The 22,566-nt window shown below is 50.1% G+C and overlaps 1 protein-coding gene, 1 long non-coding RNA gene and 1 pseudogene across 2 annotated transcripts in view; 1 reads left to right on the top strand and 2 right to left on the bottom strand.

The window, feature by feature from the left end:
• Nucleotides 1-16,342, bottom strand: part of WNT5B (Wnt family member 5B) — a 109,004-nt gene extending 92,662 nt beyond the window's left edge. The window contains exon 1 of the mRNA XM_072799551.1: nucleotides 16,222-16,342. Within this exon, the coding sequence (XP_072655652.1) occupies nucleotides 16,222-16,227 (6 nt within the window). The 5' untranslated portion in view covers nucleotides 16,228-16,342. The remainder of the gene's footprint in view (nucleotides 1-16,221) is intronic.
• Nucleotides 6,995-12,103, bottom strand: LOC140616902 (uncharacterized). Its single transcript, XR_012017220.1, has 3 exons — nucleotides 11,755-12,103; nucleotides 7,234-7,315; nucleotides 6,995-7,081 (listed from the first exon to the last, which is right to left on the bottom strand). It is a non-coding gene; the product is annotated as an uncharacterized lncRNA (long non-coding RNA).
• A 3,325-nt stretch (nucleotides 16,343-19,667) lies between the features above and the next one.
• Nucleotides 19,668-20,719, top strand: LOC140616901 (small ribosomal subunit protein uS5 pseudogene; annotated as a pseudogene).
• Nucleotides 20,720-22,566: the final 1,847 nt, after the last annotated feature.

Genomic DNA, 22,566 nt, shown 5'->3' with positions numbered 1-22,566 from the left:
TTCAAAGACACACAGCATGTTGTATTTTGGGAAAAGAGAGAGAAGAGTTCTCACAACATGTGAGACACATATAATGACACATGTTTCCGTTCCAAAAAGTTTGCTTTTATTTTCAGAGGACTTTCACTTGCCTATAAGCTTCTAAAATTATGAAAAGACAGTACAGATATAGAAAGCTCAAGTTACTGTGGAATTTGAACATCCCTAAGATCCCTGAGCTCTAACCACTAGGTGCCTCACTCAGCCAACACTCCCCCTTCAACAAGCCAGCTGTCAGATGGGGCTTTCATGCACAAGTCATCTGTTCCAAAGGAAGTCCCTAGGCCTCTGAGCTCCTGGAACCCTAACAATATTGACTAGTGACAACTGCAGGATTTTCTACTTATTTATACAAGAATACAACATTCAACACTCTCTCTATATAAGAAATTTATATTTAGGCAATTTTTCACAGCTTGACTGGCTTCTCTAAGGATGTTCAGGTCACTTCCTCTATTGATTCCTAATGCAGGATGCCTCAGAGTCCTGTATTAGCTACTCAATATGTTTCAAAGTTTCTTCTTTAGTGATGCAAACAATGTATCCAAGAGTACATAACCCACAAAACAAGAGAAAGTAATTCCAAATATAATATCTGGTAACCTATGACATATTAAGAGTGCTCACACTCAATAAAAGACAAATAATCCAATTTTTTAAATGGGCAAAGGATAAATAGACATTTCTCCACAGAAGATGGACAGATGGCCAATAACACAAATTAAAACCACAATGAAATGTCACTTCATATGTGTCTCAGCCTTACATAGCCTGGGTTGCTTAAACAACAAATTTATTTTCTCACAGTTATGGAGCCTGGCAGTCCAAAATTAAGGGGTAAGAAAGGTTGAGTTTTGGTGAAGGCTCCCTTTCTATTTCGCAGACAGCCACTTCTCACTGTGTCCTCAACAAGGCAAAGAGACAGTGTGTGTACTCTGATGTCTCTTCTTATAAGGATACTAATGCCACCATGAGTGCTCCCCGTTACATCCTCAGCTAGCCCTAATTACTTCCCAAAGGCCCCATACCCATCACATTGGGAGTTATGGCTTCAACATGTGAATCTGAGGGGAACATAAATCAGTCTATACCAATACCTACTGGGATGGCTATAATAAAAAAAGTCAGACAATGACAGGTGCTAACAAGAATGTGGAGAAACTGGAACACTTACACCCTGCTGGTGGCACTATAGAGTGGTAGAGCTGCTTCAAAAAGTAGTCTGCTAGTTCCTCAAAAGGCTAACATGGAGTGACCAAATGACCCAGTGACTCACTGCTAGCTCTCTGCTCAGGAGACTCGAATACTGGAACACAAGTGTTGGTAACAACACTATCCATAATAGCTAAAACGTAAAAACAACCCTAATGTCCATCAACTGATGAAAGAAGAAAAGGTGATATATGTGTACAGTGGAATAGTATTCAGCCACAAGGAGAAATGAAGTACTGACCCATGCTATAAAACTGATTAACCTTGAAATCATCATGCTAAACAACAGAATCCAGTACAAAACACCACTTACCACATGATTCCATTTCTATGAAATGTCCAGAGTAGACAAATCTATAGAGGCAGAAAGCAGACTGGTGGTAGCCTGGGACTGGTAGGGGGACATGGGAAAAACAGAGTGACGGATAATGGGTATGGGGATTCTTTTAGGGGTATGGAAATGTTCTAAAACTGATTGTGAGATGGTTGTACAACTCAGTGAATATAATAAAAACCACTGAGTTGTAGACCTTAAATCACTGAATTGTATGGTATGTGAATAAGACTCCCAATAAAACTTTATATATATATATATATATATGTAAACTAAGTGGTAGTTAACATCCCTGGAATCCAGCTGACACATGCCCTAGGAGTAAGTGCCATGCCCTACATACAGTAAGGCCTCCTCTAAACGCAAAATAATAAACCAAGCTCTAACAAGATCTACCAAAAAAGATGAAGTTAGGGTTTGAGTCCTGCCAAGTTAAAGTTTGTGCTTTCTAGTGATCCACAGTAATAAAGTGTTAAACCAAACCAAACCACTGGCACAAAGTGATCACCCAGCAATTAAACTGTCTGCCAAAACAAGAATCAACACACTTGAGAATGTTAACAATATCTGGAGTCTTTAAAATACACTATCACCCAATATTCAATAAAAAATCAATAGACAAAAATAAACAGGGGAAAGTTGAGACAAAATAGTCAAAACAAATCAAATGTGAGGGGCGCTTGGGTGGCTCAGTTGGTTAAGCATCCTGCCTTCGGCTCAGGTCGTGGTCTCAGGGTCCTGGGATCAAGCCCTGCATTAGGCTACCTGCTCAGTGGCAAGTCTGTTTCTCCCTCTCCCTCTGCCCCTCCCTCCTGTTCCTGCTCTCTCTCTCTCTCTCTCAAATAAATAAAATCTTAAAAAAAAAATCAAATTTGACATGCCTAAATATTGAACTTACCTGACAAAGACTCTGAGGTAGCTATTACAACGACATTTAGATAATTAAAGAAAAATATGTTCAAAGAAATTAATAAAAATAGGATCTTCATATAGAAATAAGGAAATCTCAGCAGAAAAACGGAAACTATAAAAAGAACCAAATGAAAATTTAAGGACTAAAAAGAGCAGTAACTAAATGAAAAATTCACTGGATTATCTTAACATCAAATTGGAGATGGTAGGAGAAAGAGTCAGCGAACACTAAGACACATCAATAGAAGCTACCTAATCTGAAGCACACAGAGAAAAGAGGATTAAAGAGAAATGAACTATATTTCAGAACCTGAGTCCTAGTATCCATCAGTCTAATACAAATATAATTAAAATATCACAAGAGGATAATAAAAAACCACCAGAAGAATAACCAAAAATTTCCCAAATGTGATGAAAACCACTCACTGATAGCTATAAGAAGCTTACCAGATGGTGAGAAAGATAAACATTAAAAGAACCATGCCTAGACCCATCATAGTCAAAATTCTGAAAGATAAGAATAAAATCTTGAAAGTAGTGGAGGATGGGGATGGAGGAGACACATTATGCACAGGAACAAAAAGTTTTTAAAAAGATAGCCAATTTCTCATAAAAAACTACAGGGGGGTATGTGCCTCGGTGGCTCAGTCAGTTACAGCACCTGCCTTCGGCCCAGGTTATGATCTCAGGGTCCTGGGATCAAGCCCCATATCAGGCTCCACAGTCAGTAGAGTCTGCTTGCGATTCTCTCTCTCTCTGCCCCTCCTGCTCATGCTGTCTCTCTCTCTCTCTTTCTCTCTCTCTAAAATAAATAAATAACTACATCTTTTAAAAAATAAATAATTTAAGACTGATGAATTACTGATTTCTACTTCTGAAACTAATAATGTATGTTAACTAATTGAATTTAAATTTAAAAAAATACTGAAAGAAACCACAAAAAAGAAAACTCCTATTAATAAACTAGAAATCTCTTCTAATAAAAATAGATAAATGACAGATTATTATATTAACCAAATATCTAGAATAATCCAAATATCCATCAAAAGGGAATAAACAAATTGTCTTACATTCTTTCAATGGAATACTACTCAGCAATAAAAAGGAGGTAAAAGCAACCAAAAAGCTAAAAGAAAAAACAGAATTCTGGTACAGTTCTATTTATGTGAAATTCTAGAACAGGTCAAAGTAATCTAAAATGTCATAAATCAGATCAGTGTTTGCTTGAAGTGGAGAGTAGCCTGTGGAGATTATAAGGGGGGACTTTCTCAGGAAGCAGAGATAGGATTGAGGTGGTGGCTGCATGGGTGTCCAGATTTTCTAAAGTGTGCACTTACAACCTGTGAATTTTACTGTATACAAATTATACTCAATAAAGTTGATTAAAAAGGAAAAGTGGGGAGCATCCCCACCGCTCAGCTGTGGCAATGTAGGGCAGCATGTGAAGAAACAGAGGACATGATATATGAAGTGTAGGAGTCTGGGCACTGACAGTTTACCGAACCCCCAGAAACAGACTGTGGAAGTAAGATCACGATATTTTCTCAGAAGCGTGCACTCCCACCTGAACCAGAGCTACCAAGAGCACACCATCTCCCAGCTCACTCTGAGGGTGGCCATCGCAGGTTTTTAAGGATGAAAGGAGGATGCCACTTAAGAATAGTCCTCAGCACATGGATGGCGAACAGTACACTTCGAGAATCTCACTCAAAAGAAAAGCTGTCTGGTAAGCTTCTGACTAGGATTCTCTTTGATTTGGTTACAGTATAATAAACTGTATGTATCCAATAATGCCATGTTATTGAGGTCCAATGACTGCTGAATTGACAGGCTTGTGAAGCTTTATTAAAGCCGTGCTTAACTATGAAAATAATACCAACTCCATCCCTTCTTTCCAGACATAACCAAGCTTTTGGTGATGTCAGCAGAATAAGTAGACTGGCGATTGCACAACAGCATTTTTCGTGGTTGTTTAGGAGCATAATTAGAGCAAATGGCTACTGAGTGATTTCTGTGCAAGCACCCTGTGAAGTGCTTTCCACACATTCTGTGTAATCCTCACCATGGCCTCTTAAGGGCTTTAACAGACCAGAAAACTGAGGAAACTGAAGTCAAGCGGGTTTGGGAATAAAAAGGAAAAAAGCGTGCACTCATTATAGGATATAACTTGTCTTTGATCCTTTGGGATACTATTTCACCTCACCAGACAAGCTTCTACAAAGTTTCAAAGATTCTTTCCTAGAAATAAAGAAATAAGAAGACAAGTGCCAGATATGAATCACTGCTGAGACGACACCTGGGGCTGCATTTTATCAGTGGATTTAAGAAGTCTCTGTCTGGGCCACATTTCCACTCTGCAGCTTTCCACTTCTGCAGATAGGAGTGGTTATAAACCACTTTCATACACACCGTCTCAATACTACTAACTAACTACTCTGTGAGTCAGGCAAGGTGGGGCTGAGTTGTGAACCCATTTACGAATGAGGACAGGGAGACTTGCCCAAGCTCCCTGGTAACACAGGGGCAGAAACCACAGACTTCTGATTCCCAAGTGACTGCTGGGAGGCTGAGCATCAAGGAGCACCAGGGGCCAGGGCCCATGGGACATCTGCTCTTTGCCTAATATTTCCGATCTCAATTTCAACTCTCAGTGAGTAGATATTCAACATGAAGATGACATCCTAACTATCCTATTTGGCAAAATAACAGAAGGATCGCTAAGGCAGGCACCAAGAAATGACGCAGGTCATCTTGGTAAATAGTAATCCATAATATAACCTTATTTATTAGATGCTACAGATTCTAAAATGTACCATTATTTCATATGACTAAGAAAGAAAGGTTCTTGAATTAAACTATGACACGTACTGATTTTAAGATGTGTCCTAATCTCAGATCTATGAAAATTTATCTTAGTACTGATAAAAGATGACAATTCAAGACCAGTTTTCTCAAACTGGGGATTATAATCTCTTCAGAAGCCACCAGCTCATTAATTTATCAGTATTGTTAAGCAGTAACAATGCTGAGTGCTGGGCCTGTCAGTGCGAAGACAGGAGCAAAGATGAGTAAAGGCATCATCTCCAGCATTCAGAACCCACCTCTCAGATCAGGTTCTTAAGGAGAATTCCAAGAACCAGGAGCTGCAGAGCTTTGAACAGTGTTTTTCAGGTCTTCTTTGTCTCCTCAAAGTCAAGATGAGTCAAATTATGAGACACTCAGTTCTTCTGGGCCAAACTCTGAGCAGGTGCCTGGAGCAACTCAGTGACAATTTCTTGACACTTCTTTTTTTTTTCCCCCTCAGTGACAAATTAAAGACAGGAGCTAATACCGAGTACATACTAAGCGCCAGAAATTGTCCTGATTCACATCCATTATCACATTGAATTCCCAAAATAACCTTATGAGCTGGGCCTTATTAACCCATTAATAATGTTTAAAGGATGAAGAACTAATGGCTCAGAAAAGCCAGAGTGTGGTTGATCAGGATTCAAACCTGAGTCCATTTTGCTTCCCAAAGGCCATGTGCTTTCTACTGGACAGGGGACAGAAAGCAGGGAGGATGAAAGCTTTTGAAATTTTGAAAATCATTGCTAAACTAACTTGAAATCTAAAAGGCTGATATTCTATCTAAACAATGACACAGTAAATAACAAAACCCTTTGGCCACAGGACACCTCACTCAAGCTGGGGACCCGTTTGATCTGTAGGATGGCCGTCCACCTTTTGGAGGTGATCTGAGTACAGTCCTAGCTGCATGTGGGAAGACAACTTAGCCAGCCACATAACTGGCAGTGAAAAAAGACGTGAACACAAGTAACTGCAACATAGGGCAAAGTGTGGAAAGGGCCATCATAACGAATGTCTCCTGAACGGTAACAGCTCTTTGGGGGGCCAACTTCAAGCCACAGAGAGATTATTTCTGACAGAGATGACCAGGGAGATGGCATCTGAGCTATACCGTAAGAATAGGTAGGTATGGATAGGAAGAGAAGGAAGGGGAAGGAAGGGGTCTGAGAGGAACAAGTGGCATGAGCAAACTCTAAGAAACAGGACTTCTGGTTTGGCTGCAATATAGGGAAATAGCAGGAGAGAAATCTGGAAAGTTGGGTCAGGGTAAGATTTTGGAGGGCACTGAATAGCAGAGTAAAGATATGTGTTTGATAGGGAAGTAAGGAGTCACCCATGAATTTTGAGCAGGACAGGGGCCTAGAGCAATAGTAGAATTCATGTGGGAACAGGGTAAGAGTGTCCTTGTGGGGTGTGGTCCAGGGACACACAGCTAGGGGGGAAACTGAGGCCATAATTCACATCTGATCATAACTCGCACTCAGGCAGTGGTACAGAACTAGGAAGCAAGACAGATAACAATTCTAAAGGATTTAGGGGAGACAAAAACAAGGGAAATAATAGAAATGCTTTAGAACAGTGGTGCTTAGTCAGGGAAGACATTGCCCCCACCCAACACCTGGCAATGTCTAGCGACACTTTTACTTACCACTCCTAGGTGGGGGGGGGTGCCTCTGGCATCTGGGGGGTAGAGGTCAGAGATGCTGCTAAACAGTCCACGATGCACAGGACAGCCTTCCTCAACCAAGAGTTATCAGGTCCAGAAACACCATTTTAGGACCATAAGGAAACAAGAGTGGTAAAGATGTGACACTGGCCCTGCAGCTCAAAAGACAAAAGGGTAAAGAAACCCAGGGGCTGGCCCCACACAGACTACAACTGCTCACCAAGGCAATAGACCACACGCCTTTTCATCATTCCTCTCATCTATGATCTTGCGCACCTGCTACCGGCCAGGCCCCAAGACACCTAGAAGGTGAGAACAGGCACATTCCTCATTCTCAAGGCATCGCCACCGGGAAGGGAGAAAGTATGTAGGAAACACACCAATCTAGGGGCTCCTGGGTGGCTCAGTTAGTTAAGTGTCTGCCTTCGGCTCAGGTCATGATCCCGGAGTCCTAGGATGGAGCCCTGCAGCAGGCTCCTTGCTTCTCTCTCTCCTCCCTGCTCATTCTCTCTCTCTCTCTCTCTGTCCCTCCCTCCCTCCCTCCCTCAAATAAATAAAGCCTTGAAACAAAAAAAGAATGACTCCGAGGTTTGTGGCACAAGAAGGATGAGGCTGAGAAGGCTGTGGGAATGGCAGGTTTAAGGGAAGAGGCCAGAAGGGAGGCAGAGATGCCTCCTCAATCTCCTAAAGGAGATGTTTCTTAAGCAATCGGACACGCCAGTTGAAGCTCAAGGGAGACAAGCAGGCAGGAGACGAGAATGTGGGACAGGTAGGAGCGCAGATGGCATTTCCAGCCACCAGAGTGGATGGAAAGAGAAGGTCTGAGGGAATAAAGGAAACCAGGAAAGCTGCTACCAGTGAGAGAGAAGGGGAACTCAGAGATCACTCATCAGAGAGGAGACGATGGTGCAACTGCCCATAGCGACCTGGAGGAGATCTTTTCCTATCAGTTCTTTTCAAATTATACTCAAGGTGGCTTTCTTGGATGCCTGTGCTAGGCAATCTGGGATGAAAGAGATGAGATCTAATAACTTTGAGATGGTGCCAGTCGTCTGGAATGACAGCCTAGCAAGGGACATGACTGAGTGCCTGGGATGTAAGGCTCCCGGGGAACTCCTAAACCAGTTCCTTCACCATGTCTCAATCTGGTCATAGGCATGGGTGAAAACTATCCTGCCAGCAGTGGCAGCAGTGGCAGCATGCAGGGATGTTGTAGCTTTCCTCGAGAGCAGCTAAGGATCCAGCCTGGGCAACAGGTCAGGTCAGTGCTTCATATCTTGGACCTACCACTGGGCCTGGACGGCTTCCTCTGGCTTCTTGTTCTTTCTGCATTTCTGCCCTACACTGCATGCCCAAACTGCCTGTGCCATGCACGGTCACAGGATGGGTCTGAAGCACAGGATATGGGAGGATAAAACAGTTGAGAGGCTTTGGAATACTGCACATTTGCTACTTGCATGTAGTAGAAGTTACCAGAAGGAAAGCTACTGAAGTTCAAAAACTGTATCTTGCACCTCCAGCACCTGGGGCATGTCTGGGTCATATTTCTAATATGAATAATTCAATCATCATCAGAAAATCAGTAAGGGACGGCACTCATATTAGGCAAAATGGACCAATTTCTAGCAATGAACATACTATACAATTCCAAAGTTCATTGCCTTAGATCAACAATAACAAATATACACTGGAAAGCTTTTGAGCCCAGACATTGTTCAGATGCTGTTTTAGCTCTGAGGATGCAGAGACTTTTTAACAATAACTAGGAGATGAACAGGAGACTTACAGATGGCAGGAAGGGCTACAGAGGAAACAGAGAGGGCCAGGGGACAGGCGGCAATTCTGCTCGTGCGACCTCTCTGAGGAGCTGAGGCCTAGATGAGTGGGGAGGAGCCATCGGGCACAGAGAGAGGGGTAGGAGGGTCTAGGCAGAGGGAGCAGCAGGTGCAGACGCCCTGAATGAGCTTGGGGTGTTTGAGCAGTATCAGGCACACCCATGTGGGGCAGGAGCTGGGTGTGACAGAGAGAAGTGCAAGATGAGGCTGGAGAGGCAGGAGCCAGGCCGTGAAGGGCTTGGTAGACCATTGTGACGGGCTGGGTTGTATTCATTCATTTCACTCATTCATTCATTCAGAGCGAGAGTATGTGCAGGAGCTGGGGAGGGGGAGAGAGAATCTCAAGCAGGCTCCAGGCTTAGCACCCAGCCCAATGTGAGGCTCGATCTCAAGACTTGAGTCAGAGACTCAGATCATGACCTGAGCTGAAATCAGGAGTTGGACGCTTAACCGACTGAGCCCCCCAGGTGCCCCAGGGCTGGGTGGAGTTTAAGTTGCAGTGGACATAGGGAGGCTTATTCTCTGGGAGGTGTGAACGTTCCCAGTGAATTTCAGGAATGATACATAGAACCTGTAGGAAACCCCGTTGGTGATGGCTCTGTTTCTGATGCCTCTGAGAGAGGTGCCATTCTCTTAGAGAAACTGGAAGATTAGGTTAGGAGCGACTATGTCAGGCCTGGGGATGGGTAATCTCTGAGGTTCGACAAACTAACAGACCCAAGCGGAGCCGCTAGGGACAGTCTCACCTCCAGTCTGGAGAAGGGTTTTTAGCTGGGGAAGCAAGTGGGTGTCTGCAAGGGCAGAGGAGTCGGGAGGGCTGACAGCAGTTTTAAATGTCAGGATTACAACAGCCCAGTTGGCTCAGCGGTTTAGTGCCGACTTCAGCCCAGGGCGTGATCCTGGAGACGTGGGACTCGCATGGAGCCTGCTTCTCCCTCTGCCTGTGTCTCTGTTCCTCTCTCTCTCTCTCTCTCTCTCTCTCTCTCTCTCTCTCTCTGTGTGTGTGTGTGTGTCATGAATAAATAAATAAGATCTTAAAAAAAATAAATGTCAGGATTAGAATGCCTCGAAGTAGCAAGGTCCTCTCCAGTTTGCCACAGGGAACTCTTCCTCACACATTCCTGTGTCACAGACCCTCTCCTCCTCCCTCCCTCAGGCTACCAGCTTGGCCTTTGGGGAAGTGTCAGGGGAGACTCCCACGTGTTTCCTTTCACAGGTCTACTGTACTGCTCTGTCTCACAGCAGCAGCCAGACCTGGCCCAGGGGAGAAAGGGAAACTCTCAAATCTCAGCTGCCCCTTTATATTTAAAACTCATTTTAGGGGCAGCCCAGGTGGCTCAGTGGTTTAGCGCTGCCTTCAGCCCAGGGCGTGGTCCTGGAGACCCGGGAAGGAGTCCCATGTCCAGCTCCCTGTGTGGAACCTGCTTTTCCCTCTGCCTGTGTCTCTGTCTCTCTGTGTGTGTGTGTGTCTCATGAATAAATGAATAAAATATTTAAAAATAAATAAATAAAACTTATTTTAGATTTGCTACCACAGAGGTTATCCTTTTAAGAGTAAGAAAATATGACATGTCAAGAATTTGAGTGGTTTCCAAACACAAGGAATATATCAGGATCTGCTTAGTTTAAACACCAGGACTTGCTTGAGATGGTGAGTCAGAAGGACCCTTTCCCTCTCAGCCAGGGACTCCCTCCTCTCTCAACTCGACAGGCCCACATCCGAATCCACTCCCCTCGCACTCTTAGCCAGCCCTGAACGTTTGTGCTCTCCTGTCTCGGGTCATTCCTCACACTGGGCCCCTCAATTCTTCTTAATGTATGATCAAAATATCTAAGCTTGGGGCACCTGGGGGGTTTCTGTCAGTGAAGTGTCTGCCTTTGGCTCTGGTCATGATCTCAGGGTCCTGGGATCGAGCCCCACATGGGGCCCCTGCACAGCGGGAAGCCTGCTTCTCCCTCTCCCTCTGCCCTTCCCCCCTGCTCATGCTCTCTCTCTCTCTCTCTCTCTCTCATGCTGTCTCTCTCTCTCAAATAAATAAATAAAATCTTAAAAAACAAAACAAGGCAAAACATCTATCTTGATTGGGCACCGTCAATGTTGATGAGAGTCCTTCGAGAACTGGCAAGTACATGCTGACTTAAGCAGCGGGTATGCTTGTAGCATCCCACACAAAACAGCCCCCATCTTTAAATGCAGAGCAAGTAGGGGCAGGGGGAGGGCTAGGGAGTTCTAACTGCACTGCTAACGGGCCTTCATCAGTGACCCTGTAACAGCTCACGCTTCCATAGCCCTGTGAAGTCCTGGGCACAACTGTAGTGCTTTACATACACTAAGCATACTACGGCCTACCTCATAACAATCACAGAAGATAAGTATAAAGTTCCTGTTTCTACTCTACAAGAGAGGGGACTGAGGCACAGAGAAGTCAGGGAACCTGCCTCGCCTAAGGTTACATAGCTAGCCACTAAGCGCTGGGATTCGCACCCAGGCAAGGCAGTCTGACTCCAAAGCCCTGGTCTCTCTTATCTTTGCTTTCTATAGTCTCTGTTTTGTTTGTTTTGTTTTGTTTTTAAGATTTTGTTTATTTATTCATGAGAGACACACAGAGAGAAGCAGAGACACAGGCAGAGGGAGAAGCAGGCTCTCTATGGGGAGCCCAACTCAGCACTAGATCCTGGGACCCCGCGATCACACCCTGAGCCAAAGGCAGACGTTCAACCAGAGTCACCCAGGCGTCCCTCTATAGCCTCTTACATCACGGCATCTCTTGATAATACAATCTAGAACTCCTCCCCAGCCTCTTCTCCCCTCCCCCTGCCCACGCCCCATTCACAGCTCCCGCTCCTGAATGTGACCTGGAGTGTTCTAGTTCTAATGTGCAAAATCCCTTTAAAGTCTTAATTACCTTGATTGCAGCTCTTGCACCTCAAACAAGATTTGTGCAAAGTTTTTAGTAATTCATCACTGAAATTGTCCTGAGAGAAACTTCTCAACAGCAAAGTCTGAAACTGTAAAGACGATCTATGAAGGGCCTCATCTGAGCGGCAGCCTCCTGCAGCAATAGAAGCCTCCTACCAGTGCCAGGGTACTCGATGGGAGGTATTTGATGGGAGGAGAAATGCAGGAGGGCGCAGAAGTCCTGGTTCAGACCCAGGAGATGCCACAAGAGCAGGAATAGGAGCTCAGGCTGCTTGTGGCTTCTCCCCTTAAGTCCTGGCTCCTCCTCTGGGGAAGGAGGGCGGCAGTACACAGGATAATCCCCAGCCAGTGTCAGAAAAGCTTTGTTACCATACTTTTCGCTCCCCCAGCAGGAATCAGAGCAGATCTACCGACTGAACTTTCTAGATAACTCTAAAGTGACCTTTCGGGGCTAAAGTTTGTAAACTCAAAACTTCTAATCCACTGCCTTTTCTCACTAAGCCCAGCTATGCTTCCCAGGCCTGAGGATATCTACTCCTGACCCTTTATCAATTAGGCAGACAAGAGCAACCTTTGAGGAGGTAGCATTTCTGGGGGCACAAGGGAGTTGCATAGGAGAAAAGGACTGGAATCCCTTTTAAGAATGGACTCCCAGGGCCTCCCAGCAGGAACTTAGGCACCAGCCCCAAGTCACCCGAAGCTGGAGACAGAGCCTCGAGGTAATCCTCCTCAGGAGGGAGGTGGACAACCACAGAGGCTCCTGCCAGGCCAGAGCCCAAAGCCAGAAGCACAACCAGAGCCTGCAGCCTCAACCACAAACCCTGCCTGCAAGACCACGATCTGTGAAACAGTGACTGTGAAAGCAGCCGCCGGCCCAGCCCGCCCCTCCGGTGGGAACGCACCTCTTTGATTGACTGCTTCCCCTCCCCAGGCTGGGGCCAGAGCAGAGGGGTTTCCAAACGGAACCAGCTAAAGCTATTGAAAAAGACAGCAAGTTAGCACTGGAAGGGGCCTCCAACACCCTCACTTTACGAGAGACAACTGACACCCCGAAAGCAGAAGCTACAATGCATCCAGACCCCCGACGCCCACCACCCTCGCAATATAACCTTCAAGGTAACACCTCAGGAGAAGAGACTTAGGTGGGGATTTAGGAGGCTGGGAGGTTTGGGGGCGCAAAAAGGAAGTCTGAGAAAACACCCCTGTGCCTTTAAGGACTGCGCTGCTGCCAGCACTACACTTGCTCTTAGGGGCTCCCAGAGCCTGGCGGGCAGGGCTGGGTAATGACCACTCAGCAGGGGCCCTGGGGACCTTTGATGGCAGCCTGAGTCTAGGAGTCCTGAACCCTTCGCGCATGGCACTTTGAGGGCCCCCCCAAGTACCAAGCCAGGTTCCAAGTCACCCAGGAGGACAAGAGTTGGGAAGAAAGCCATACAGGTGCAGCAGGGAGGAGAGACCAACTTTAGAAAGTCTAGAAGAGGAGTCCTGCAGCACAGAAAGACTCAACTGCACCCGCAAGGGCAAAGCCAGGAAATGCTGCTGGAGCAGCCAGCCCAAGTGGCCAGACGGCCAGCCAGTGGGTCCAATTGGGGTGGAGGGGGTGGAGGTTTAAATTTAGCCACGTAAACAGGGCCTCCACTGGGGGAGTCATCTACTCTGTTGGGGTTGGGGCACCTCTTGCTGAAGGGAGGGTACAACAGGAACTGCCCCCCCCCACCCGCCCCCAACAGCACGCCCGCTCCCAGGGCCCTGCCAGCACGGTGGTCACGCTGCTGCTCAGAGTTGCGTAGGTTATTTTTGCTCTAAAAGGTGGCTCAGATTGGAAACGATCAGAGCTTCTTATCTCCATCACAGTATCTATTCCCAACCCCCTTGCTGGATTTTTCTGGACTCCTGCATACAGTTTGGAGACGCTCAGTAGAAACCAGCCAAGGATGCCCAGGTAAGGCTGGGGACCCCATATTTGCTCCCTGCTAGGGGACCTTTCTATTAGTGCCATTGTGTGTCTTGAGGGAGACCTGAGGGGGTTATACTGCTACCACTGCCACCACCACTGCTGCTACCTCCGCCACCAAAACTCAGGATTGTATTCAGGGGTGGAGCTGGAACAAAGGTGAGGTTTGAGGGAAGACTTATTTAGAAGACTGAGATAAAGGACGGGTAGTTTGAAAAGGAGCTGGGGAGAACAGAATCAGAAGAGCGAACAGGCAAGCTTTTGTGGACGTGTTGGTTTCTATTTCAGAGGAGGCTGGAACTATCACCTCATATGAAAATTTCCTCCCCTGCTGGAGATGCCAGGTGTGGCAATCCAGAAACCAGAAGAACCATCCTAGAAGTAAAACTTAGAACTAGTCCTCTGCCCTTCTTGAAGAAGAGCAAACAAACAAAATCTTCCGACTGCCACTGCAGTAAGGAGGAGGGGCATGAAATATTCAGGTGAATAACCATCCCAGAACTCTGCTTTTCACAGCATATGGCGCCCAGCAATTTGGCAATAGCCCTTTCACTTACACTTTTGGGATAGAAAAAATTTTAGGAAACAGTTTTTTCAAGTCAATAAGACACCCTTCGAGATATTACAACCTCCAAATGGACTAAAGAGGAGACTGGTTTCAGACACCCTGAGCAAACACTTAATGCACACACACCCTCACTCATATATTCATGCTCAAATATATAAGAAATAGAGCCTGGGAAAGTAGGAAGTCCATGGATGGAAGAAGGCCAGCAAGCTCCTGCAAGGCTGGCTCCTGCTCTACTGGCAGTCAGAACCCCAGGCCTCCATCCAACCTGTCCCCAGTGTGCCACATGCCCTCTGTGTGATTTTCTTTAGGAAATGAAAGGGAGCTGTGGCTGCCCTTAGGTATTCATCCACAAATTGTCTCTTTAGGTCCTTTGATTCCATTCAGCTCCTACCCTGGTGTCAGCACCACCCACACAGTTTAGTGCTGAGACCTAGTGTTAAGTCTGCCTCTTCCCTTGGACTCAAGGACTTGGCATCACCATGGAGAGCCCAGCTACATGGCTCCTTGCAATTGTGCAAAAGAGGTCTCTCAGCATTGCCTTTCCTTCCCAGGAGACACACCTCCTTCTTGCTATTTATAACCACAAATCTTCTGTGTCAAAGAGAGAACAGACATTATTTTCAAATGGAGGGAAACCACCACTCAGCCTTTCATAGGTTGGTATGTCTGCCAGGACTTGTGTGTTTGAGCCTGGACAGGCGTGTGGGCACAAGCTTGGGGCCTGGCACCCACTCATCCATGCCTGAGATTCGGAGTCCTGCCTTTGATAAGCCCACATCTGAATCAGACAGCAGGAGGAGCGGCTGGGTCCTGGGAAAGGGTCCCCAGGCTTCCTGAGGGTGTGCCTGCTGCTCCCAGCACCCTACGTTGCCTTAGGGCCCAGCCACAGAAGGAGCCACCCTACAGTTCCACCCATGTGTGTGCATAAGCGCTGGTATTGGGCCCTGCCCAACTGGCACAGAGTTTTCTGCACCCACATGGAGGGCATGGCTCAGGCGTCCCATCACAGCTCTCTCTGTCAAGTGGGCACATTCCTGGGTGACTGTAGCAGTTCAGAGGATTGGTAACATGATCCCGAGCCTTCCTCCTCCAGGTACCAGGCTGAAACTCTGCCCAGGGTGGTAGTAGCTGAAAGCTGCCGCCAGTGCCGTCAGGTGGCAAAAGCCGCGAGGCGGGGGCGGTGGGCAGAGTGGAGAGCAGATGCCTCCATTCACAGCTGGGTGACCCCCCCCGCCCCCGCCCGAGCCACTTCAGTTTCTCTCTTGCAAAACAGAAGCAATCCGGCTCCACGCACATCGAATCATCTCTCACAGTGATTTGCAGGATGGAAATTTCTAGGAAATTTGGCTCCGACTACAGTGCATGACCAAATAGCCACTGAGGGAGGCTCCACGAGAAGATGGGGAAAGAGGTCACTTCTCACTTCTCCCAGGGCAGAGGCGGATGAGGCAGAGGAGCGGAAGAGCAATGAAAGGACCTGCTCTGAGGCAGAGGCAGAGGGATTCGGGCACCCAACTGGACGGCGTCCTCGCTGCAGTCCGCCGATGCGGGGCGCAGACCTCCCGCCCGGGAGTCCAGCGGGGCCCGCCAAGCCCGCGAAAGCGAACGGAGCTGCGAGGGGCTCGCGCGGGGCCCGTCCCGGGGCTGCGGGGGTGCGGGGGTGCAGGGGTGCGGGGGTGCGGGGCTGCGGGGCTGCGGGGGTGCGGGGCTGCGGGGGTGCGCGCGCCGGGCCGGGCTACCTGCCCGCCCCCCGCCCGCCCTCGCCCGCCCTGGGCGCCCAGCCCCGCACGCTCGCCCACAGCCCCCCGCCCCCGCTTTGTTCGCGGCCGCCCCCGCCCCCGCCCCCGCCCCCGCGCCGCTGCCGCTGCCGCTGCGGGAAGGTCGGGCCCGGACGGGGGGCGCCTCGGCAGCGGGCGGCCGGCGCTTACCTGCATGTCCCGCCGCCCCGCGGGCCCGCGGCTCCGGTGGCCGCTCGGCTCGGCTCGGCTCGGCTCGGCTCGGCTCGGCCCGGCTGCGCGCGGTCGGGGGCCCGGCCTCCGGGGCGCCCGGGGGACCCCGCCTGCTCCTCTCAGCGAGCGCCCCAGTCTTCGGCCGCCGCCGGGCGCGGGGCTGCAGGCGCGGACCCCCCTCCCCCCCCCTCCCTCGCTCCGCTGCGCTGCGCTGCGCTCCGGGGGTCCCGCCGGGCGCCGGCTCGTCCCCACTCGCGCGGGCAGCCTCCGCGGGGCCCGGGAGCGCCCCCTGCCCCGGCGGCCCCGGCCTCGGCAGCGCGTGCCCTGCTCGGCGCCGGGACCCCCGAGCTCGGCGGGCGGGGAGGGAGGCCGGGCCCGGGGCGCGCTCTCCTCGGAGCGCGGGACCCGAGGAAGTTTCCGCCCCGAGCTGGCGGCGGGGCGGGCGGCGGCCGCGGCTCCGAGTGCGGGGGCCGGCGCCGGGCGAGTGGATCCCGGGGGCTCCGCCGCCTCCGCCCCGCCCCCCGCGCCTCCCCCGCCCCCGCGGCCGCGCCGGCCCCGGCTCGCTCCTTCCCACCGGCCGAGCGCGCGACACCCCTCCGCAGGGCTCCTCCCCGGCCCCGGGACCGTGACCTCCGCACCTGCCTCCTGCCGCCCGGCCCGCCCCGCCCCGCCCCGGCCCCCCGGCCTCCCCCGGCCCCCCCGCCCGGAGGCCCCCCGCCCCGTCCCCCGGCGCCGCCCTCCCGCCGCCTGCTCCTCCCGGAACCGACCTGGTCGCCCCAGAGGACCTGCGGGACTCCCCGGGTCCAGCAGCCCCTCGGGACCGCCCGCGCCCCGGCCCGGAGCCCCGACCTCGGCGCTGCGGAGCCGGAGGTGCCGGGAGCCGGGAGGGTTTCGGCCACAGCCGTTCCGTCGGCATCAGCCGCTCGCACGCGTCCGCTCGCCTTTCAGTGCCCGCAGAGAAGCAGAGCAGAGCGCTCTGTTATTTCCGCTCTACAAACCCAAGGCACCCCCTGGGACCCTGGCCCTGGACCCCCACCCTCTCCTACAGCGCCCAGCAGAGACCCCCGGGATAGGGAAACCTAGCGGACCAGGGCACACCAAGCAAACTGTGTCCACACGGAAAATGCATTCTCTGATGGCTTGTGGGCTGAAATACTGGCCTTCCTTTTTATGGAGAAACTGAGGCACAGAACATTGGCACGCTAAAGGGAGCTAGTAGTCTGAAAAGTCCCTAGGGGCCCAGTTTTTAGCCTCAGCGCAGATCAATGTTTAAATACTTTTATTGAGGTGCCCAAGTCCTGTTGATAAGTTAGCTCACAGCACCCCTGGCTGATCTGTCCGGGGAGTTCCAAGCTCCAGCTCCAGCCGCTGACCCTGTTCCAGACCTAGTAACAGGGTACCAAGGCACAGCAGCCAGCAAGGTTTGAGGTGCGCACTACAAATGCCTTTTTTTTTTACACTCTGAAACCCCCCTCTCTTCCCTGAGTCAGAGGTCACTCTGGCTAAAGAAATTGCCTTTGAGTGCAGTACAGTGAGGAAACAAAACAAAACAATAGTAATAATCTAAGGCTTTGCCTTTTCTTAATTAGTAACCAAACAAGGTGACAGCCTCCCCCTTTGGGTGGGGGAAGGGGCCACAGGGAGCCTGAGGGAATGAGGGACCAGGAGCCCACCACAATCGGCTGGGCAATAAGGAGCTATTGTCCTCTGGCTTTTACAATAAGGAAAGTAAGAGCTGTTTTAGCAAATACCTGACTAATTAGAGGGAAAGGCTTCCTTGGAATTGTGCTGCCTTGGGCCGGAGGTTCTCTACGACTTTTCTCACCTCGCAGTGAATGGGGTTTATGAGACCAGGTCCAGCAACCTTAAATGAATGGCCTATAATTGGCATGGGGGCGGGGGGGGGGGGGGGGGCTGCCTTCACTGAGGAGAGCTAGTTCAAGGCTTTATCTTTGGAGACAGATGGGATTGGGGGCAGAGCTGGTCTAAAGCAGTCATAAAAGCTTTCAATCCACTTTGTCAAATCACAAATAGGCTCAGTTCCTCTCCTTCTCAGAAGAAAGCATCAGTATTGGGGTGAGGGTCTTTGTAGGAGGTCAAGGGGAAGTCTTGTCTAGAAGGGCCTATCATTCTGGAATGCAGCCTAGGGTTTTTTGGGGGTCCACTTCATATACCCCTTTATCGAGCCCTACACACACAGAGATGACTGAGCTGGGTTCCCAGCTCAGGAAGTTTCAGGTCTGAAGGGTGGAGTTAGGGGATAAACTGCTCATTTGGGGCCTCAAATGAGCATGAGAAGGGGCACCTTTGCCTGGTATCTAGCTGGTGACTCAGGAGAAGGGCAGGTGGTAGACGGCACCCCCAGCTGAATGTCAGCACAGAGTCCTTTCCCTCCTGCCACAGTCTCTGTCCAGGATGAGTCAAAACTTGGGCCCACGGAGGAAAGCTGCAGTGCCCCCAGGAAAGGAGCTTGTGGCCCAGTAACTGGGAAAACATTCGAATGAGGAGCGGGCCGAGTCCTGGGCCAGATTCCCAGGGGAAGTGGTGAGCGCCCCATTGCTTGAGTCACTGGGCTGCTGAGGAGTCCAGAGCCAGCCCTGGAGGCAAGCCCTGATGGGAATGCGGACACATCTCACCCATGTTTTGTCTGTGATTGCTGGGTGGGGTCTCTCGCCTTCTCCCCCAAATAAAACATATCCTGACTTGGCATTTGTGGTTTCAACAAAGAAAGAAAAACCAAATATTTGGGCTATGAAAACGCGTACTGATTTCGCTCCGTTTGTTGGAGACACTGTTCCTCCCTTCCTGCCATGCCCCCACAGGCCACCAACCACCCCCAGAGGTCTCTTCTGAGCCAGATGGGCTAACAAAACCTTGTCAGAAAAAGTCAGAGAGGAGCCAGCCTCCTCTATTTCCTTAGCCCCCTGTGGCTTTCCTATATCTAGGACTGACCTCTGGCCCTTGGACTGCGCCTTCTTGGGCAGTCTTTATGCCCCTGAATAAAACAGATTAAAAAAGAAAAAAACAAGAACCATGTCTTATATGGTATATACTCAACAAATATTAATAATAGTATTATTACTACTAAATAAACATGACCTGGGGCACTTGGGTGGCTCAGTGGTTGAGCGTCTGCCTTCAGCTCAGGTTGGGATCCTGGGATCCTGGGATCGAGTCCCACATCGGGCTCCGCGCAGGAGTCTGCCTCTCCCTCTCCTCTTTCTGTGTCTCTCATGAATAAAATTTTAAAAAATAGACATGACTGATTTTCTATTTGAAAGTTGAATGTTGCTCTTAATTCTCGAACTCCTGGGTTTTAATCCCTACTTTTTTTTTCTCCCAAGAGAAGACAGAGTCCTAAATTGTCCCTTGAATGAATTCTTGCTTTACAAATATCTAGAATGACTTCTGCGAGAGAACACCAAATGGCAGATGACGCTGGTGCGGGGGGGGGGGGGGGGAGGGGGGGGACCGGGGCCGGGGGCCCTGGCGGCTTCCGCGGAGGCTTCGCCAGCAGCATCTGGGGCGGTGGCAGTGCAGTGGCGGTGGTCGGGCTGGGGCCGCGGAGCTCGCGGGGGTGGGGGGGGGGTGGGGAGCAAGGCGGAGGACCAGGAGTGGATCCCCATCACCAAGCTGGACCGCCTAGTCAAGGACATGAAGATCAAGTCCCTGGAGGATCGCTTTTCTCTGCCCATCAAGGAATCTGAGCTCATTGACTTTCTTTTAGGGGGCATCCCTCAAGGATGAAGTTTTGAAAATCCTGCCCCTGAAAAAGCAGACCCGTGCTGGCCCGCGGACCAGGTTCAAGGCATTTGTTGCCATCGGAGATTACAACGACACGTCGGTCTGGGCGTCAAGTGCTCTAAGGAGGTAGCCACTGCCATCCGTGGGGCCATCATCCTGGCCAAGCTTTCCGTGGTCCCCGTGCGGCGAGGCTACTGGGGGGAACAAGATCGTCAAGCCCCACACCGTCCCATGCAGGGTGACTGGCCGCTGTGGCTCTGTGCTGGTGCTCCTCATCCCTGCCCCCAGAGGCACTGGCATTGCCTCAGCCCCTGTGCCCAAGAAGCTGCTGCTGATGGCTGGTATTGATGACTGCTACACTTCGGCCAGGGGCTGCACTGCCGCCCTGGGGAACTTTGCCAAGGCTACTTTTGATGCGATCTCCAAGACCTACAGCTATCTCACCCCTGATCTCTGGGAAGAGACTGTGTTCACCAAGTCTCCCTAACAGGAATTCACTGACCATCTTGTAAAGACCCACACCAGAGTCTCCATGCAGAGGACCCAGGCTCCATCTGTGGCTACCACATAGTTTTCTACAAGAAAAATAAAAGTTAATTAGAGCTTGTTAAGAAAACACACACACACACAAATATCTAGAACGAGGCAGGCAAAGGTGTCACTAAGAATTGGCGAAACCTGGAGCCCCCAGCTAACTGGGGAGGCAAGAGTTCCAAGTGCATGCCACCTGCCACAGTCCCATAATGAGAAAATTGGGGCGGGGGGGGTGCAGTAGGGAGAGTGCGTGACTCTTGATCTCGGGGTTGTGAGTTCAAGCCCTGCATTGGGTATAGAGATTACTTTAAAAAATCTTAAAAAAATAAGTAATTAAAGGGGATCCCTAGGTGGCTCAGTGGTTTAGCACCTGCCTTTGGCCCAGGGCGTGATCCTGGAGACCGGGGATCAAGTCCCACATCGGGCTCCCTGCATGGAGCCTGCTTCTCCCTCTGCCTGTGTCTCTGCTTCTCTTTCTCTCTGTGTGTCTCTCATGAATAAATAAATAAAATCTTAAAAAAAATAAGTAATTAAAAAGTAAAATCAGAAGTGCTAATGAATGCAGTTCTGTTAATAGGAGGCTCCAATACTTGATCAAAATATGAGGCACTACTCGGAATTGTCATCAATATGAATTTCAATTTTCCCTTTAGACACCGTCACGTCCCTCCTGTGTCCCCCCTTTCTCAGCTTTGACTGAGATCCTTTCTTGTATTCCATGCTGAGACATGTACTTAGGGAAGGGGGACAAGGCAGCTGCCTGCAAGGAGCTTTGCTCTAGAGGTGGGGCCAGGGTACAGGCAAAGGGAAACAAAAGGAAGGAGGGATGCCCATAGTGTATACCCCCAGGAGCTGAAGCCCTGGCAGCTATGGCCGTCCATCAGGACCAAGGGTAGAGGCCTGGGCTATTCCCTGCTCCTTCCTGGAGGGGCTCCTTTACCCTGGACACCTGGCCTCCTCTCTCCGGACCTCAGTGTCATCACCTGTAAAGCGCATGAGTCTCCCTAAATAATCCCTAAGATTTCTTCCAGGACTAAATGAATCTATGGTTGAGTCAAAGGGGAAATTGAGAAAGACGGAAGTGTGTGTGGAAGACAATGATTCTGACTGCACCATTTCATTTAGGGTGCCAGCAGGGGCATCAGGTGTTGACAGCCAGACTGGAGAACAGGGGTGGAAGGTTAAAGGTCAGGGTGGCTGGAGTGTGGTCCCCATGGAGGGAGCTGCTGTGAGGGTCAAGGCTCAGGAGATGGCAGAGACCTTGCACAGAAGTGCAGATAAACCCTCAACTAAGGAGGGCCAAAGAAGGACTTGACATCGGCACAGCAAGGGGCCCTGGGGTCAAGTGATGTGGTTTTCTAGATAAGAGAGCCCTGGCCGTGCTTGAAAGCAGAGAGGAGAAAAGTGGGGAGGACATCCCCCCTGTGAAGAAGGAATGGGACAGCTCTCCAGCAAGATCTCACTCCTTGTGAGCAGGGAGGCCAGGAGCTCAGCCTAGGGGGGTGGGGAGCATTCCAGAGCATGAGGGGCCCCTTCTTCCTTCCTCTCCAGAGGCTGTTAAGATGCCAGAGAACAGGGGAGGAAGAAAGGCTGCGTTTGCAGTGAAAAGCACTGAAGTGGCCCCAAGGAGGAGAGACACCTAGGCCTATGACCAGGGGCTGTCTCAAGGTCATTGGATCTGAAATAGCTCCCTGGGAGGACTCCTAGGGCCCTGATGGGTTGAACTGCTCATTTATCAGAATTTCCCAGCAAAGAATGAATGCTGAAAGCAGATTCCCAGGCTGTCTAAGCGTGTGTGGTCGCGGTCTGTAATGTCTAAGGCCCCACAGATGATTTTGACCTTTGGCCCGGTGTGAGACGCTGTCACTGGGTCCCAGAGGTCCCGCACCTGACCAGGCACTCCCAGGGGTGGAGAGGCTCTTGCTGACATGTGCCAGCATAAACCTGGCTACGGCCACCCCTGAGCTCCAGGATATTACCAGTTAAATTCTCGAACACTACACTGCAGTGGAGGTAGAGGGGAAGGGGCCAGGGTAGAGCTCCAAT

The sequence above is a fragment of the Canis lupus genome, chromosome 25, assembly GCF_048164855.1.
Source record: "Canis lupus baileyi chromosome 25, mCanLup2.hap1, whole genome shotgun sequence".
Classification (NCBI taxonomy): Eukaryota; Metazoa; Chordata; class Mammalia; order Carnivora; family Canidae; genus Canis; species Canis lupus.
This window is presented reverse-complemented; position numbering and strand designations above follow the sequence as displayed.